Source organism: Gallinula chloropus (assembly GCF_964237585.1).
Source record: "Gallinula chloropus genome assembly, chromosome: 1".
NCBI classification, from domain to species: domain Eukaryota; kingdom Metazoa; phylum Chordata; class Aves; order Gruiformes; family Rallidae; genus Gallinula; species Gallinula chloropus.
The window spans coordinates 53,881,959-53,901,200 of NC_140085.1; the positions used below are offsets into that span (position 1 = coordinate 53,881,959).

Here is a 19,242-nt window from a genome sequence, read left to right on the forward strand (position 1 = left end):
TTGGAGAAGAGGAGGCTGAGTGGAGACCTTATCACCACCTACAACTACCTGAAAGAAGGTTGTAGAGAAGTGGGTGATGGTCTCTTCAGCCAGATGACAGGAGATAGGACAAGGGGAAATGGCACTGAGCTGTGCCAGGGCAGGCTGAGATGAGATATTTGAAAAAGATTTTTTACTGCAAGAGTTGTCAGGGCCTGGAACAGGCTGCCCAGGGAGGGGGTTGAGTCACCTTCCCTGGATGTGTTTTAAAAAAGGGTAGATGAGGAACTTAGGGATATGGTTTAGCATAGGGCAGGAATGGTCGGACTCAATGATCTTAAAGGTCTTTTCCAACCTTGTGATTCTGTGACTGCTAACCCCTCTCCAGCTCAAGAAGATGAGACCCTGTACCCACTGCAATCTGCAACTCATCTTAACAAGGATGGCTACAATTAAATAGAAGCTTCTCAGCTGTACTTCGGGACCTCTTACTCTATAAGCAAACTCTTATTCTACATAATCACTTCTAAACCAGAAAGTTAATAAATGTAGTCTTCAAAATAATAGAATACAGTATTTAATGAAAAGAAAATGTAAAAAGCAGAGCAGTTACTTTAACTTCTTTGTCAGTGTGTTTTCTTTCCGTTTTCATTGCTCCTGACAGGCAGGCTGTGGTTGTTGGTGAGGAATCCAACAATTTTTTCCCATAGTTAATGATAATTACTGCTAGTTCATATTCTTTCCATGAACGTAGTACCTATTAAAAATCATCCATTATACATTCTTGTTTTGTATAACATGTAAAGTTTCATTATTGTCTACTTACAATTGTCAAAATGCATTAATATTATAAATAGAAATTAATTACTCAATACTTAAGTTTCCTTTTATTAAAAAAAAAGAAAGAAAACCAACAGGACTAAAGAAAGACCTGCAAAATAATTGGAATTGCAGATATCTTATCTATGCATTCTATTCCTGCTTAACCTATCCCTCGGAGAATCAAAAGATTTAGCCAGAACTATCTATTGCTGTGATTGACATTCTCCCTGTTCTCAGGCAGTATTGCTATCAAAGAATAAAAAGGGGAACTAAATGATCCTCATTTACCTCTCTGGTGTCAAGTGCACATTTGGAAATCCCACCTGTATTTGTGAAAGGAGCGGTGAAATTTATTTTTTAAACTATAAAATTTATAAATGAACAGTGTAGGGAATGTTTTTAGATGGCTTTATCTTCTTTAAAAAGAGCTCTAAAGGCCAATGTGCTCCTACTATATGCAAGGTAACTCCACACCAGGATGTTTGGTTTTGGGGTACAACATAAGTGCATAGATTACTTTAGGATAAATAAATGCTTTAGGACAAATACTTTAGCATAAATGGCTTGACTGTAACTCAACAGAAAACCGTATACCATGGATTAATGAGAAGCATTAGCAATTCACTCATTCTGTATGCTGTTCTGTTGAAATGCTATCTCTAAGGAAAAAAATCAGCAGTACAAGCAGGCAGTTATTAAGCTGGGGAATCCAACAACAAACACTATATCAAGGTTTCAAGGTTCCTTAAATAGGCTGTATTGGCCTTGGCAGCCTCCACCTCGGCACTGCCGCCCTGGGGCCAGGAGCTCCCTTTCAGCTCTGCTCTGAGCCTACAGTCCCTGCCAGCTCCCCTTTATGGCAGGAATGTTGGTCTACAGTGTGCTCCAACCCACACCTGGTCTTGCAATGGATCCACTGGTCTGGACATCAGGTATTGACTATTACTACATTGACTGACCCCTCAGCTTCACCTCATACTGCTCCCATCATGACAGACCTGCCTTACTGGGCCATGTGTGACCCTAGCTACCCCTCCCTCACCACACTTGATGCTGACCTGTGGACTGACTTCCCAGCCTCAGTTCAGACCACCCTCACGACCACAAGCTCACCTGATAATCTAGACTCCTGGTTGAGCCTGACTGTAAGGTGCTGCCCTGCGAGCCATGGCATTGCCCTCAGCTCCTGGCATCCTGGCCTTCACCATGCTCTGCTGCTTCCCTCACAGCCATAAAATAATTATTTAATACAAAGAAAGTGACAACACTAAAGCTTTCAATGCTCCTCTTAATAGAAAGAATGAAAACTGGGTATTCTTGCAGTGCACTTTTAAGGATATTTGACGCTGATCTGGTCTTGTGAGGTAAGCACAGAGATCCAGCTCCTATAAAGACCAGGGTGAGGGGTCACCAACACAGGGGAATACTTTAAAGTGCTAGTTACAGCTCAGCTTCAGCATGAGCTCTCTACTCACAGCAGAGGAAAGCTGACTTTTTCAGCATCATACATTTAACAGGGTGGGTACTTTAGCAGGTCCCTATACGTGAGGAAAATAATCCTACCAGAACCATATTTCTTCTTATCTTACTAAATAGAGTACTCAAACCATAAATGTGATCTACAGATAGGTATTATGGCTAAAAGTCACTATGTTTATGTTTCTGCCAGCATGTGTGACTAAACAGTATGAAGTCTCTCTAATTACCAAATAAGTCACATATGCTGAGCTGATTAAAACTACAAATATGGCTTACTTGCAGTAAATAAACTTTAAAATTTCTATTTTGCATATAAGTCTTTGAAAATAGTAGTGCTTTCTGTGTATTTTTACATTTAACGATACAAAATACAGGTCTTGTGTCATGGACTAATAGCTACAGTCTGTCTTCTGTAGAGAAATAGAAAATTCACCATGCTATTTAAAGTCACTATTTCATTACTACATAAAATGCAGCGATACAAAGATACAAATAAACATTTCTACACCTTTACTATTTAAGAGTACTGGTTATTTAAGATATCACTTTGAAGGCCAGCTTACTAAGTCTTTTTTTTCTCTTAAGAACAAGAGCTGTATTTTAAACGAAGTTATAAGCACAATAATGCACACCATACCTTCGCTGTATAAAATGAAGTACAAGCTATCATATGCTGAATACTCTCATAGCATCCTGGCTCCCTCCTCTGCAAAGTAGTACTTGGAATTTCTTGAAGGACAGCCAAGCACTTAATGAGGATCTATAAATAAAAGGGTTAAAACAAAATGTGGTACAAGCTTGTACCTCTGTACAGCCTATTGTATTTGATGGTGAACTTTAGAAACACTTTGAAATCTAACAGATAGGATGAAATGCTAGCTCTACAAAATCCAATAATAAAATTTCCATTGAATTTAATGGTGTCAAGATTTCAACCACAGCCCTTTGAAACAAATGACATGTTCATATAAAATCAGAAATATTAAATTACAGATACATAATGGATATTTTTGCTTATTTAATTAACATGAAACCAAAAGAATGCTTAATTCAGTGAGATGACATATGCCTAACAGAAGACTGCTTAAAAATATATTGAGCTGGTCAGAATTTAAAATGGAAGAAAAATGTTTCCAATATGCTCTAACAATACAAGACTTCTTTCCCCCATTTTTGTCTGTCAGACATGAAAAGAGCAGGCGAACAAATTATTTTTCCCTTTCATTAGGAAATCTGAAGCAGGAGCCACTTCCACAGTCCTAGCTGTGCCTTTATGTAAATGGATTTTTTAATCTTTTTTCTAAACACCCCTAGAAACTTCTCAGGGTCCTGAGTGTCCCAGTAGTCATTCCTGGAGCAGCTCCGCTTGTGGTGTCCACTCACACCTTCTGCCTAGGGTCCCAGAATTCCCAATTTATCTCAGACAAAGCCTCCAGTCCCTGCTTGAGCTGTGGTGTTGGTCTGCTGGTCTTCAGTTCCATCTCCAGGATGGAACTTGGACCTGTGTTGTAGCTTTATCTCCAGTGTTTGGCTCCAACTCCTGCAGCTCCTGACTTTTTCTCCTAGATGGACCCTAAGCCAGCCAAATAACTTCAATTTCTCTGGGCTTTCAGTGGATCCTCTTGCCAGCACCCTGTTCTGTCTGCCAAGTTCAGATGCTGCTGATCTGTGCCTGCAATGCAGTCACCTCATCCTTCCTCATGGAGCAAACACCCTCTTACTCCTGCTTTCTGACAAAACTACCTCATTAGGGGGAAAAAACTTGCGTGTTTCTACTGTACTACTAAAACTAAAAAGCCACATCTGCTCCTTCTGCAATGTCAGGAAAGGATTCAGGTGCTCTGTTTTCAAAGAGAAGGTGCTTACTTCTGGGAAGGAGCACATGCCTGAAAACTAACACTATATTATCAAAACACTGAATCACCTTCTTTTTTTAAAAAAGAAAATTTTATGTGAAGCAAACATGCAAAAAAAACCCACCATAGGCAAATGCTACTTTACTTTCCTCAAAATTTCCATCTGCAAATAGCATTCAAGTTACATTGTAGATTATTGTATAGTTTTAAAATACCAACAAATCATCCTGAAGAAGCAATCAAGATTCTGCAGGTACTTTAGCATATCTGAGAGCAGAATCTGTGCAGCTTACTTTGAACATACACATACTGGGAGCGTGTAAGACCATAAAAAGCTTTTCTTTCAGCAGCTACTACGAAATCAAAGCCCAGATATTTAGCTCTCCCACTGGAGATTCCATTATGAGTTTGACTTGAATCACTGTAACTCTATGACTTGGATGCCAGCTATTTAGTCTTAAAAGGCACTCACCTGAGCTACTGGCACTGAAGAAATCTTGTGATAAATAATTGGAGCGAGGAGACCATAGCACTGTACAACAGACTGCAGGATGTAACTTGGATCATTCAACCAACTGCTAAGTTCAATTGCTATGGTCATTCTTTCACATTCTGCTAATCTAGCAACCTGTAAAACAAAACCACATTTTGATTCAATATTAATTCAGGTTATTTAAATCTTTTGAAAGAAGACAGATGTTAGGTGTTATTGCAGTTTACAAAGCAGTGTAAGCAGCAAGTAAGATAAAAGCTTAAAAATTAGTTTACATTGACACTTGTTAGAAATATAAACATACACAACAACATTCATGATTCTAAAGGAAATGATCGTTCTTAACAAAATTTTGCCCTCTGAATTCGCCCATATAACTTATAAAGCCTGGTTAACAAGCTCAGCCTGTGTGGAATGGAATTTCCACGTGCTAACCTCTCTGAGTAGGTATGGGGAAGATAAAAATTCATTCTTATCCCTTCCAGCTATCCGCTGCAGTCCTTGCATGTGTGAGCAGATCAGTAAAGTCACTGAGTAACCAACTGATCGCGTTTTTATGAGACAAGTACTTCAGCAAAGGAAGGGTGGAATAGGAATATAATACAGAAGACAAAACTTGACTATCCAAACAAAAAAGAAAGTGTTTTGTATCATTAACATGCGATTATACTATAAGAAAGCCTGAAATAAGATAAAAGGTTAGGATATTAAAACTATGAAACCTTGTTAGAAGTTCAACATTAATAAATATATATAGAGAGAGCAGAAATGTTTAAAATTAAAAATCCAAGGTGCATCTCTGTAGGACAAAAATAACAATGATTATATTTCTTTCTTAAATTACAGTCTACCACCACTGAAGTCAAGGAAGATCCTTGCTCAGTTGCAGTCAGTGGGCTTTGGATTAAGCAATAAGTGATTCAGAAACCATCTTCCCACCAGGACACAAAATAACCAACAGCTACTAAAATACTTCAGCAATGGAGACCAGATGACTCACAGAAAATGAAGTAAACAGGATTAGTACATTGCAACATTTATCTTGCGATGTTAAAATAAAGCTGATCAAAAAGTAAAATCAAATCCAATATATTATTTTAAGCCACACATACTTGTTCTTTATAAAGTATCTCATTGGAACAGATGGCATCACAGAAGAGTGCTCCTTCCATGACATTAATGTCACAGACAACAAATATATTTCTCAGGAAGAGGTGCAAGGTGATAGGAGAAGTCTGAGATACAATTTCGTAACGTAACCTACAAAACAAAAAAGCAAAAGAAGAGTAAAAGCATGTTAATGATGATTCAGATATTGCATGCCTGAAACAGTGATCTATTAAAATGCAGTCTTTAATTTTAAAATGATGGGGAAAAGAGAGTTATTGTAGCTACTTCTGGATATAAGTTATACATAAAACTGAAAAAAGGCTTTAAATTTCTAGCCTAAAAAATTTTAAAAAATAGGGCTAAGACTTCTTTTCAAATTGTTGTCCACCTTCTACTATTGTAAGACAGCTTTTCCTTAGCTGTTTCATCTAATTCAGTGAAACTTACTTGGAAGTTTCTTTGAAAACTTGGGGTACTACAACTTATTTTGTAACTGTCTCACACATTGTTTGTCTGTATTCTGTCAATGACGCATGTAGTTGTGAAGTGCATTACTAAGTGTTAGTAACAGACTCCTTTTCATCACTGGTGCCTTGTATTACAAGTCTCAAAAGAATCTCTTTTCTTCTGCCTGCTTTTTTGTTTTTCTTTTTCTTTTTTTCTTCCCTGGCAGTAGGGAGGCATTTGTCCTTGTTATATCTTTTGAATACTTTTGTTACAGAAAAAAAATCCTACGATTTTGCAGTATAAGAAGTAAATTCCTCCCTCTCTTTGACTATATTTCCTAAAAGAGACTGAAACTCAAGAAGGAAGATCAAATAGACACGTTCACATACTTAACATTACCAAGATATCAACAGGGCTTCCAGCTGGAAACAGGTTTCCTTTCCTTCCAGCTCCCTCTACTGCCTTTTTAAGTCCTCTGTACTTTCAAGCTAGTCTAATTTCTTAGCTAGATCAGTAAAACTGAAACTGTCTTATTTCAGGTCTACCACTTTGAAAATCTTCCATATTAAAACTCAGGCTTGGATGTAGCTGTCAGAAAAGCAACATCCCTGAAACTGCTTTCCACAACTGCTTAAGATTTTCTTCATTTGAAGAGCTGTATGTGTTTAAAAAAGAAAAAACTGATTGGGGGAAAAGATAAATGAAAAACAAGTGGGGGAAAAAAATGCTTAATGACCAGACTTGCATTCCTGCCTTGTGTGCCTAGGCCAGGGACAGATTTAAAACATCCACATAGCCATGAAATACAATGTCTAGCCATTATCTGCCTGCATCAATGCAGTGCACAGGCTGCCTGTAAATCCCAAATGCTCTTACGGCGTGTAACGTCAAGACCCTTGGTGAATTTGTATGCCCAGTATCAGATCCGTGGTGGCACTTGAAGGACAGACAGGATACCTGCCAGTGGTCTGGCCGAGCCCCAAGTAACAAGTACGCTCAGCCACATTACTTTCTCTTCTCACAGGAGTCAAAGCACACACCAGCCTACACTGTCTGCTTGCATCCAAACAGCATTACCATGAGAAAACCATGGGCTCTGATGAATGCATGTCAAAACACTATAGGGAAAACGCTAGCTATGTTGTATGTCTTAGAATAGCCAGTTACTGGTTATTCAGTCTGTACAGCAGAAATGGCAGTATTATGAGCAAAATTTTAGGAAATCCCCCAAATACCTATTTCTTGAAACAAAGGCCTTTATTTTCTTTATTTCTTCGTTAATTCTTGAAACTATTAATGGCTATGCAAGAAGGTTTTCGACATTATGGTCAAAAACCTAAGCCAGTCAGTCAAAATAAAAAGAGAGGCTGCAAAACTTTTCCATACCTAACTCCACCAGCTGGCCAAAACTTTCCTAATGAAAGAATTGGTCTAAAAAGATTTCCAGACAAGTGAAGATGAGGATTTGTGTTCAGTTATACTGGATGTTAGCTCATTAGCAAATTATAAGCAGTTGACTAACATTTAAAACATATTTAATATTTCATTTCTGTTACTGCATGCAAGTCTCTTTTATCTGGGAATTAATTAAGTTTTTATTTATTTCTTAATTAGGATCTACTGAATTTCAGTGAATGTAACTGCCAAATTTTTAGCTGAGTCTTGTCATCATGAAAAACCTATATTTTGGTTGAACATTTCATTTGTAAATTATTTAATTTAACATCTATTCTAAAGCACTTTGGTATACTCAAAGATTATTGGCATATTTATACAGTGACATTATAAGAAAATTAGCAAGCATTTACCCATTTTTCTCGTGTTCTTGCCAAAATTTCTGAACTCTACCATTCCCTTAATGGGAAAATCAAGAACCCAGTGCACATTACATATTTTGCATATGTAAATGCATCATGCAGAATTAATAGCCACTTCATAAATGTTTCCCAATTATCCTAAGAAAACAATCACTATAAAGAATTAGGTGTGTAAATGCTAGCAGTTCCATAAATAACAAAAATCCTCTGCTAATTATAAACCACTACATTTTTATAACACACTTAACACCTTTTTTTTTTTCCAGAATGTTTTTCATATCTCAAGTCTGAACAAAATTTCACAGCCTGATACTCCTTAAAATAAAATGCACACATCTATAATTAACTATTATTTTCATTTTTGTTTTTGCCAGTTACCTGTTCTCAGATATAGTCAAATTACTACTTGCAGAAATAACAGCTGCATTGGCAGGCAGTGGAGAATTTGAAACAAAATAATTCCAGACTGGTGAAAATGCTTCTCTGGCTAATGTATAGTTGCCAGTCTGATAGGCAACCTACAAAAAAAATAAAATTAACAAGTTTACATGTTCATCAAATAACCACTCATATGATTATAGTATAAAGCCAGGTTTTAAAACTCCCTCTTAACACACAAATTTACAATTTCTATAAGAATATTCTGATATATTTGAGTAGTAGCAATCTGGTTCTACTAATAATAGGTTTGCCTTCAGAATTGGTATTAGATCAGGCAAAAGAGTTTCTTGACTGTTAACTGAGGATCTAACAGCCCTTTGTTGAATACTTTACAGGTGTTACCCTGCAGTTTTTGAGAACATGTTATTTCATCTAAATTTGTTTTAATTTTGCTCATACTGCAGAATGCCTTGCTACTCTGGATAATGGGATGGAAGCAGATCAGCACAAATAGATATGAAATCACAGGGATACCTCTTCCTAGAATCTTCCGGAGTAAATCTTCTAACTGTTCCTGACAGTTCTGTTCCTGTTCTGACAATGATGGCTAGACATGATTAGGCTAGACAATTTTGCTTTTCTCTATTACATGATCTGGTTTAAATTTGCTTTATTAAGAACACAGAAAATTATGATAAAGGTGTGAGAGAGCCTTTGTGGTCTGACACTACAAAATAATTTCAGTATGAAAATGGTAAGATTTGATACCTGGAAAGTTCAATCACATTTTTCTTCCCACACTGTAATGACTAATAGGATGATTTCTAGCACTTGGTTTCAATCACAAAAAATGAAACATTAAATTTTAACAAAGAAGGAGGAAGTTAAATGCAGATTGAAAAACAAGAACAGGGGTAAGAAAGCTAGCTGAGAGACACCTTTCCCCTTAAACTGGAATTTTCAATAATTTTGAATGAAGAATTGAATTACTCAAATTACCAGTTGTTACATTAAAATTGTTATTTCTGCTTATCAAGCTTTTGGCAAGAAAATCTGGAGGTTTTACCAGAAGAAGTTTTAGAGCTATCAGTAAAAACAAGTAATTACAACCAAATTAAATTACGTGTTTGTGATCAAAACTGAACCCTACCTGAGTTAGATAGGCTCGAACAGTAGTAATGGAAAGAGGTGGATAAGCAAGGATTGGCTTAGTCATTTCCCCAATGGCATCACCAATAAGTTTTCCATCAGAAGAATATGCTGCAACTGCAAATATGTACTTCTCATTGGGATCTAAGCCTTTTATTTCCAAGAGGCTTTTCCCATCAGCTGGTATCTATCAATAAAAATATTTTCAAGTTACCTCCACTGTATGAATGAAAAATAAATCTCAAATTCTAAACTTTTATTGTTAAATAAATTATTTAATGGTCTTGGATGCAATCAAAGTACAACCTAAATTAACAGACATGACATTTCCAAGTAACACTAGGTTCTCAAAGGCAATGAGGAAATAATGAAATGACAAAGAGAAACAGAATGCAGTTAAGTGTATAGAGCACATCACCTAAGAGAACAGTTAAGTACCAGGGCCTAGAGTTTCCCAAAGACGTTTTTGTCCAATTGCACATTCCCACTGTGAGTGTGCATGCTTACAGTCAATGAGCTGAAAACATTCCTGCCCTGAGCTGTGCTTCCAGAGAAAGAGCATATGGCTCTTCTCCATATGTGCCATGTACATATGTTAGATAGGGCAGAGGATGTCTCAGGTCCTCTCAGCACCATTAACAGGACTTCAGAGTTTGTGAAACAAACAACATATTTTCAAGATCCTCTCTTCATTTTTCCTTCAAATAATTGTCCACCTGCACTTTAACATCATGGCTCATTTCTAAAAAGCTTTTCTACTTTCCCCTCTCCCCAACTAGGACAACTTACACAAAGAAAAGTTTTAGGGTCTTGAAACAACAGACAGAGGGACTTGAGAATGACAGGAGAAATGAGATCATTGTAATGTAGCATCAACACAGTGCTTTTATTCAAATACTGTCTGGACTTCCTAAGGAGACTGGTGAGCAACAGAAATCCATTCAAATGCCATAGCCAAATCCTCAGCCAGCAGACTAGAGATTAATGTAAGACAGTCTGTAGTATCCCCCTAGAGCAACCTTCTCTCGTCTTCGTAATCTGATAAATCATTGCACCATCAAAAATTCTAAACCTTTTCCACAGAACAGGCAGATAGTGACTTTGACTGAGGATCATCATTTGCAAAAGCATATCCTGAAGCATCCAGAAGTTCCATTGCTGAGGCATATGCTTAACCTCAGGTCTGTGCACCTTTAGTGCCTGCCAGAGCTAAGACAGTCAGTGGCTTGGATGGACTGGGGCAATTTCACAGGAAGAACAGCTAGCAGTCGGGTGAAAGTCTCCAATGAAACAATTCATCTGGAACAGGATAATATATGAAACAAGCTCACTGGACATTGCAGGAAGCTTGAGTCTCTGGATTTGATAATACAAATATCAAGAATAACTGTTGCCAGTAGCTTATACTACCTTCTCTTTTTATACACTTTCCTTTTGGGGGAGGAGATAGAGGGAACAGACACACAAAAAAAGATTTTTCTCTCCATCACCAAAGACAAGTCTATAGAGCTTGCTCACAAAATCAGGAATGTGTGAAACATTGGGAAAAACAGGTTGAGATCATTCTTCTGTCACAATGCAAAACAGAGACCTGCCCTTCAAAGAACAGAACTCCTCATGAAGAAGATTTCCAGATATAAAAATGATTGGTCAGGTCTGAGGCTACAGAAAAATAGGCTGAAGAGGATGTACTGAAGCTTTTTTCCCCCATTTCTTGGATGGATCATGGTTGTCATTCAGGCAGATGATGCAACAGCATACGTAAGTGAGTGAAAAACAGAACACTTCAGTTTATGCAGGAGCATCAGTGTGATCCAAAGGAAAAAACTACATTAATACAAAACAAACAAAAAAAAACCCCAAACACATGTAGGAAGTAAAATAAAATAGAATAAAATAAAAATGAAGAAATTATATAAATGAGTACAGGCATGATCAGTAATAAGTAATCAAAGATGTGTAGGATGATACCACATGATCACAGCATGAAAAAAAGAGCATGAACCTTGAAGTCAATCATGTCTGAACGTGAAAGTTATTGAAGGAGTTATATTATCATGGCACTGAATTTAAGTAAGGTAAAATCTTTCATAGACAAAATATCTGATAGAAGTTACACAATTAAGAATAATATTTATATCTGCTTAGAATTATTTTTTCTAATCCCTGGAAAAAAAGGATGTGTCTGGGCCACACTGTAAAAAATTCATATACTTTCTTTTCTTTTGGTATTTATGACATATCACTGAAAAAACAGAGGTATAACAGAAGAGACAGAGACTTGTCTAACATGAAGCTTTTGAATAATTTATTTCATTATTCAAAAAAAGTTCCTAGAACTTTTGGGGGGGTTGGTATGCCTTCAACCTAGCAAAATTTCAATTGTTTAAAATAAAGGCCAACAGGTTTTGCAAAGGCTTGGCCAGTTACCTTGGTAAGAAAATGTCATATGTATACATTTTAAAAGTTGTGTTGTGTTTTTTAAAGATGAGAGAATGACCTAGAGGAGTTTTACCTCTATCTTACCTCTTCGCCTGCATTGGGAAGTTTATTGTTATTTAACCTTACTTTCTTATTGCTTCCTCCTGCTACAGAGCCCAAAATACTGTACCATGAAACCTGTGAAGAAAATGAGAACAAAATGAGTAGACAGTATTTCCAACTTTTGCCTAATGTAGAATGTACTGATAAAATAGTCTCTGAAAAATAAAAATAGTTATAAAAATGTATAGTTTAACTGCCCTAGAAACTTGATTTAGCTGGAGAATTAGATATACAACATTGGCAATAAAAGATGACTCTCCATTATCTTATCTCCTACCTTGAGTGACCCAACACTCAAACCCATTCCAAAGCATAAACTCTATAGGTCATCCTGTAGATTTAGATTTATCTAGATCCCTTATTTGATCCTTGCAATGTCATTCTTCTGAAGTTGACATCAGGTTCTGATTCAGCAAACTACTTGAGGACAGATCTTAAGAGCAGGCAACAGGAATATTTTCTGGAGCAGTGATCAGTCATGTCCAGTGAGATCAAACATAGAAAATAATTTTTATTTCGTCTCTGCAGAACTGGGCAGATGGATTTCAGTAAATTGTGCATCTGATGAGGTTCTCTTACATTAAACTTCTACTAAAAGCTGTAGTAAGTCTATTTGCTTTCTGCTTTGCTGAGGCTTGGCAGATGAGGTAATTTTTTGACATATAAAAATTGTATACAGCTAAAATTTTCATTTTTCTTGTAATACACTTGACACATCTTGCAATGAATCCTGACTGGTTTTTTAAGGAGGAGATATTGAAATAGAGATTAGTTTCACCAAACAAGCAACTTTAAAATCAGGAAATTTTAGAAGTGCTATGACTCTAGTACAGGAACGATATATGCCTAATTAAATTCCAAGTATCTATTTCCAGTTAATAAGTTCTTCATAAAAAGTAGCTTTCATGTCTGCTAAACAGCTATGAGTATCTGCAGAAAAAAAAAAAAAAAAATCTTCTAGAATATCTGGGCTCAAATTATAAGAACAACAATCATATTGCACCATCTGGTGGCCCAATATGTTACACTCACTCTCTTGTATTGAACAAAATCAAGTATTAACACTAAAACAGATGAACTACTAGATTTTAAAGAATGTGTATTTTTAAGATTATGTTAATTAGGGATAAAAAGGAAGAACTTTCTCATAATTAATTACTTTCAAATTCACTGAACAAACTGCAAGTTATAAAACAATTGTTCACCACTATTAATAAGATTTGAGTTTGCACTGGTTTTATACATATCATTATTTTGAAGAAGCTTACAAAATCCCTATGAAAATTTCTCTCTCATGTAAAGTGCAGTTAGTGAATATTTCATGCTTCAGCTTGTTTAACCCTTTCTGGATATATGAAAAAGGTGATTTGGAACAGTGAACATGGATTTACCATTGCTGACCACCATGATTGGCCTCTGTGACAAAATTACTTCATTTGCAGAGAAGGGAAGAAGACTAGATGCCATTTAACTTGACTTTAGCAAAGGACTTTTTTCAACACTGTCTTCCAGTCTTCTTATATCCAAGTTAGGGTGATACAGTATGGGTGCGTGAACAAAAAAATGGGTAAAACAGTGGTTAGAAGATCCGACTGAGAGGGTGGTTGTTAATTGTTTGCACTCTACCTAGACAGTAGTAAGAAGGGGACCACCACAGTGGACTATCCTGGGACCTGCCCTGCTTAGTATCTCTAGCAGTAACCTGAGGGAAAAAAGTGAGCACACACTCACCAGGTTTGCAGATGATGCCAAATTGAGGGAAACAGCTGATATCTTTGAGTGCAGAATTGCTATTCAGAGGGACCTAGAAAGGCCAGAGAAATGGGCCAACAGGAACCTCATGAAATTTAACAAATGCAAAGTCTTGCACCTGGGAAGGAAGAATCATTCAGAAGGATAGTAGCTGGGTACTGATGGGCTGGGGAGTAGCACTAAAAGGACCTTAGGGTCATGTTAGACAACAAGCCAGACATGAGTCAGCGGTCTGCCATAGCAGTAAAGCAGCCTAAAAGCATCCTGAACTGTATTGATAGGAGATTGATGAGCATGATTATCTCCCTCTGCTCAGCACCCATTAGACTACATCTAGACACCATGGCCAGTTTCCCTTCTTCCCCCCATCATTCTAACAAGAAATGTTGAACAACTAGAGTGATAACAGCAGAGAACCACCAAGATGGCTGGGAGATGAAGCACTAGCCCTGTAAGAACAGGCTAAGAGACCCAGACTTAGTCATCCTGGAGAAGTGGTCGCTTCACAGGACCTACCGAGAGCCTGTAATCAAGGGATGAAAAAGATGTAGCCAGGTTTTTCACAGTAGTGCATGGCAGGAGGATAAAAATGTAATAGACCTAAACCAGAGCAAGAGAGACTCAGCAGAACATAAGGAAAAAAAGTTTTGCCAAAAAAGAGGTTGTCTTGTTTGAATAGGTTGTGCAGAGAATCTGTTCAGTCTCCATCCTTTCTGATTTTCAGAACTGACTGACCCTGAGCAAACTGGTCTAATCTCACTGCCAAACCTACTTTGAGCAGAGGGTTAGACTAAAATCCCTTATGATCTAAGTAGTTTGGTGGTTCTACGTGTTCAATAGAAGGTAGATTTTTCCACCTGAACTATAGCATTTCAGCACTTCATCAACAGAGACTTCAGTGTGGTACTTTCTCACGTCACATGATGCAACAGTCTTGCATCTCTTCAGAGGGTAACTAGGAGTACATCAGCCTCTACATGACAGAACGAGCTTTTGAAAAGTAGAATTAATAAGTGTTATACAAGAAAAACACCAAGGAACATGATGCATGAAATGAAGAAAGTTTCATGCAAATGTGAAGATCAAAACAGTGAGTCACAATTGACTCAGAGTGGGGAAAAGCATACTTAATGAAGTCAGAATAACATCATATTCTCAAGAACAACAGAGAAAACAGCACTCTTGAAACAACTTTTGCTTTCTTGAGTATTGTTTAATTATTTCTTATGTAATAAACATGAAAAGCATTACCTGAATATCTGAAGAGAACGGGGCTGGTTTAAATATCATGGAGCAATGTGATCTAGAAAGTAATATAGGAGGAGGAGGAGTCCTGCTTTTTTTCTTGCTGCTCATGGATTCTTTGAGACTCTGGTACAATTCACTTTGTTCAGCTTCAACTTGCTCAATTAAAGTTAGTGCTTCCTAAGATTTAAATTAAAACAAAAGGGAAAAACTATTAAAACCTAATAATCAGGCAGATTTAACACTTATAAATGGTTTTCAAAATGATCTCATAAAAAATGCACTGCTATGAAGAAACTACAGATTTTCAGATCATCTTCCATCCTAAATTAGGATGAATGGTACTTTGCTTAAGCCTTACATATGCAATTAATTTCACCATGTATGACAAAGGCAGTGTATGGTTGCATATGAAAGAGGCAGGGCCAAGTTATATCAGATTTTTGAAGAACCTATAGGAAAAAGAGAGTGATTACAAATAATGTTCATGAGCAATTACTGGAAGCCAGTAGCTCCACCAAACAACCAACCAAAAAAAAAAATATATCAACTCTTATTTAGCAAAGAGCTGGAGACCTAATTTATGGAATTTCTGAAGGAGTTATGGAAGTGGTCAGAGTGATTTTCTGTACTCCAAAATTAAAGAGAAGAAATACAGTACCTGAAAGGGACCTACCTGAAAGCTGGGGTAGGACCTTTTGTAAGGGCTTGTAACGATAGGATGAGGGGCAATGGTTTTAAACTACAGGATGATAGGGTTAGATTAGACATTAGGAAGAAGTTCTTCACCATGAGAGTGGTGAGACACTGTCACAGGTGGTGGAGGCCCCATCTGTGGAAGCATTCAAGGTCAGGCTTGATGAAGCTCTGAGCAACCTGATCTAGTTAAAGGTGTCCCTGCTTACTGCAGGGGGGTTGGACTAGATGACCATTAAAGGTTCCTTCCAACCCAATGCATTCAATGATTCTGTGAATGAAAAGGGAAGACAATGCAGGCCTGGAAAAAGTAGGGCTAAGCTACTTTCCTTGGTTAGCTGGAGAGAACTGAGCCGACTGACAGTCTACTAGCACCCTCCAAAAATGGGAGACCCTCCTGCACTTAACGATTATGTGCCCATTTGGTTGGTGATCATGGTACATTTTTTTCTTCTTGGACTGAATGGCAAATTGGTAGATTTCTTCACCTCGTTTGCATTGTCAAGATAAGAGCAACTGTAGATAGGAATTTAATATTAAGACTTTAGAGCTTTTAACACTACTTGTGGCAGTTGTCCAGTGCAAATCAAAGCAAAAAAGGCCAGATCCCAGAGATTAAGAGATGAGGGGTGTCTTGGACAAATTACATTCCTTTGAGAGGAAAGATTATATGTTCCTACAACTAGGCCTTTTATTTGAAACTTTTTAGTATTATATACTAGAGCAAGGATTTAGGCTGAACTGTGTCTGAAAGATAAACTGAAAAAAAAATCAAATTATTGGTTATTTAATCCCAGTCCTACAATCTTGCACCTTGTAGTTCCTTGTTTCTGTCCTCATATGGCTATAAGAGCAACCATACCAGGTCAGATCACAGATTGAATAAGCCACATGTGCAAAAATGACCAGAAGCTAGCCATAGATTTATAGTAGATTTATAGAAACAGGGAGCTAAGATTCAATAGAACCTTAATCACATCACATAGCTAACCATTTGCACAGCCATCATTTCACACCACTCCCTTCCCCTTAAGGGTTGAATCTATCCTTGTGAAAAAAAAGTTTATGGAAAAATATAAGATAAAGAACAAGATATGGAGTGACTTCTTCCTTCACACAACCATTCAACTTCTTAAATCAGTCGTTAGATACTTCATTGCTTCCTTAAAAATTATACTTCTTTATGGTAAGCTGTACTATGATACAATTTTTAAACAAAAGAGACATAGACTCATTCTTCTCTGAGGACCTATTTCTTATTAGTGCAAGGATGGAACCACTCCTAGGTTGGTTAAAGATAGTGTTGTGACTGAGACAGGTACAGCGTGACATTTGGCTTCCTCAACCATAAGATTATCCTTTCTCCATTGCAACACTGCCACATTTATTATCTTCTAAGTGTTGCAATGGAGAAAGAATAATCTTATGGTTGAGGAAGCCAAATGTCACTATAACACCCCACATTTTATCCCCGTGTCTGCCACAGACTTCCACTTAATGACATTAATTCAATTTTACAGCTGGCCAACAAGAACTACCAGATTACCAAATTCTGTAAAGACTTGGATGTCCAACTAGATATACAGGACAGGAAGGAAGAATGAAACAACTGGAAAGAAAATTTTAAAAATGAAGGGTACACAGTAGCTCAAGTAATTGAGTAGTATGATGCAGATGAGTATACACTATGACTCAGAAGCTTCCATACATGGCTGGTGGTTTACTGCATGAGAAAAGGTTATTTGTACGTTGCTCACATAAAGAAAATAAAACCCTGCTTTCCAATTTTGCAGAACAGACATATACCACATTACGCTGAGTACAGTAGAAAAGACAAGAATATATGAGTAATTCTATATAGACCTCTTGGATGTTCTATGATTCAAAAGGCAAAATTTGTACAAATAAGTAACCCAAGTTTTAATTATATAGAACATGAAAAAAAACATGAAAATGTTTTTTTACCATAAGATAACTTTTTATTACCTCCAGTAGCTGCCTTTGGGAAGAAGTGGTTAACTCTTTAGGGAACTTCTGTACAGCCTTTTGCATCAAAAAGATTGCTCTGGATAGCTTATTCTTTTTTATTTTTCTCATTATAATGGCCTCTATAAAACAGATATTTTAAGACATTTATTAAACATCAGCAACAATTTATTATACTTTTAGAATCTTAATTAATAATCCTTACCTGTTAAATACTGGGAATGTTTACTATTTTTCACATGAGACTTGCTAGACTTAAGGTTTTTGTCAACCTTTTGAGTACCTATGTGGGAAGGAAATGCGGAGTTATTCATTCTGATAGTGCTACTGAGAAAATTTCAGTGAGAGTGGTTAATACATTGTTTTGTAGTAAAGCTCTGCTCTATATCTCATTTTCTTTTCTTTGGTTCAAGAAGGATTCCTTGGACTGATGATGCCGCTGAAAAAAATTCCACCCTTGTGCTCTAACATCTTTAGCAGTTATACCAACATCACAGGAAAAGAGGGATCTTGTATGATCATAGGGAGCAGTGCACAGGGGAGCTGTGCAGTGTCATACCAATAATAGCTTTTAATTAAAAGGGAAAACCCACCAATGGGAGAATAAGTGGAGTTTTCATAAGGCATTTGGCAAGAATGGGATGTCTGCTGACTAAGAAAAGATAAGAACACCTTCATAGTAGAACTTCAGATGACAAAGACCATTGAATAAAATATTCAAGTCATTCGCTAGAGAGAAAATTAGCGTTATAGAAAAAAGTTCCACAGAGCATCCCTCCATTAATGACACTGTAACAATATAATAACTGAGATACTACAATGAACTGTCTAGCAGCTGTTAGCAAGGTTTAACTCATTGGTTGAGTAGAGGTTAGAAATTAGTATTACGTGGTACATCTAAATTGTTCAAACTCAGTACATTTTTTCTGCCCAACATCAGCTTCTCTTCAGAAAGTAGATGCTCCTTTATTTCTTAGTATTACAAAATATATTATCAGAGGACTCCAATCAAGCAATGAGGATCATTTAGCTTTACTGAAATCTACCTTGTGCCATTTTAAGAAGTTTCACAGCTACTCGGTGTTGGGCCTGAATGAGTTCTAAGTGTAAATCCATTACAAAGCCATTCTCTGTTCGTGTCTTAACATTATTACATTCCCAAACAGAATTCAAATGCTCATCACTCGAGTACACCTAATAAATAAGAAGTGGCAATTAGGAAAATACAAAGTTTTAGTACTTAGCTTACTGTATTTATCTTGACATTGCTATTATAATTTCATTAAATTAACACACACTGAAATTTTTTTATATTTGTGTAATATGCAGTCATTCAAGAAAGCATAGAAGGAAGAAGAATCACCAGACAGAGGAAGCATGGACAAAGAAAGCTAGATGAAACCTGAGAGGGAGTAGGAAACTGGATTAATAATAAATATGAAACTGCAGAAAAATGTTTCCTTGTTTTATTGTGTTACCAGCCCAC

General features: G+C 36.8%; 1 protein-coding gene across 1 annotated transcript in view; it reads right to left on the reverse strand.

Annotated features, from left to right (window-relative positions):
• CFAP54 (cilia and flagella associated protein 54) overlaps positions 1 to 19,242 on the reverse strand; it is a gene marked incomplete at both ends in the record, with an annotated part of 114,264 nt that overhangs the window by 63,173 nt on the left and 31,849 nt on the right. Inside the window, 11 exons of the mRNA XM_084262396.1 lie at positions 593 to 736; positions 2,918 to 3,040; positions 4,609 to 4,764; positions 5,742 to 5,889; positions 8,382 to 8,521; positions 9,535 to 9,720; positions 12,060 to 12,152; positions 15,081 to 15,254; positions 17,757 to 17,878; positions 17,962 to 18,039; positions 18,803 to 18,950. Of these exons, the coding sequence (XP_084118522.1) occupies positions 593 to 736; positions 2,918 to 3,040; positions 4,609 to 4,764; positions 5,742 to 5,889; positions 8,382 to 8,521; positions 9,535 to 9,720; positions 12,060 to 12,152; positions 15,081 to 15,254; positions 17,757 to 17,878; positions 17,962 to 18,039; positions 18,803 to 18,950 (1,512 nt within the window). The remainder of the gene's footprint in view (positions 1 to 592; positions 737 to 2,917; positions 3,041 to 4,608; positions 4,765 to 5,741; positions 5,890 to 8,381; positions 8,522 to 9,534; positions 9,721 to 12,059; positions 12,153 to 15,080; positions 15,255 to 17,756; positions 17,879 to 17,961; positions 18,040 to 18,802; positions 18,951 to 19,242) is intronic.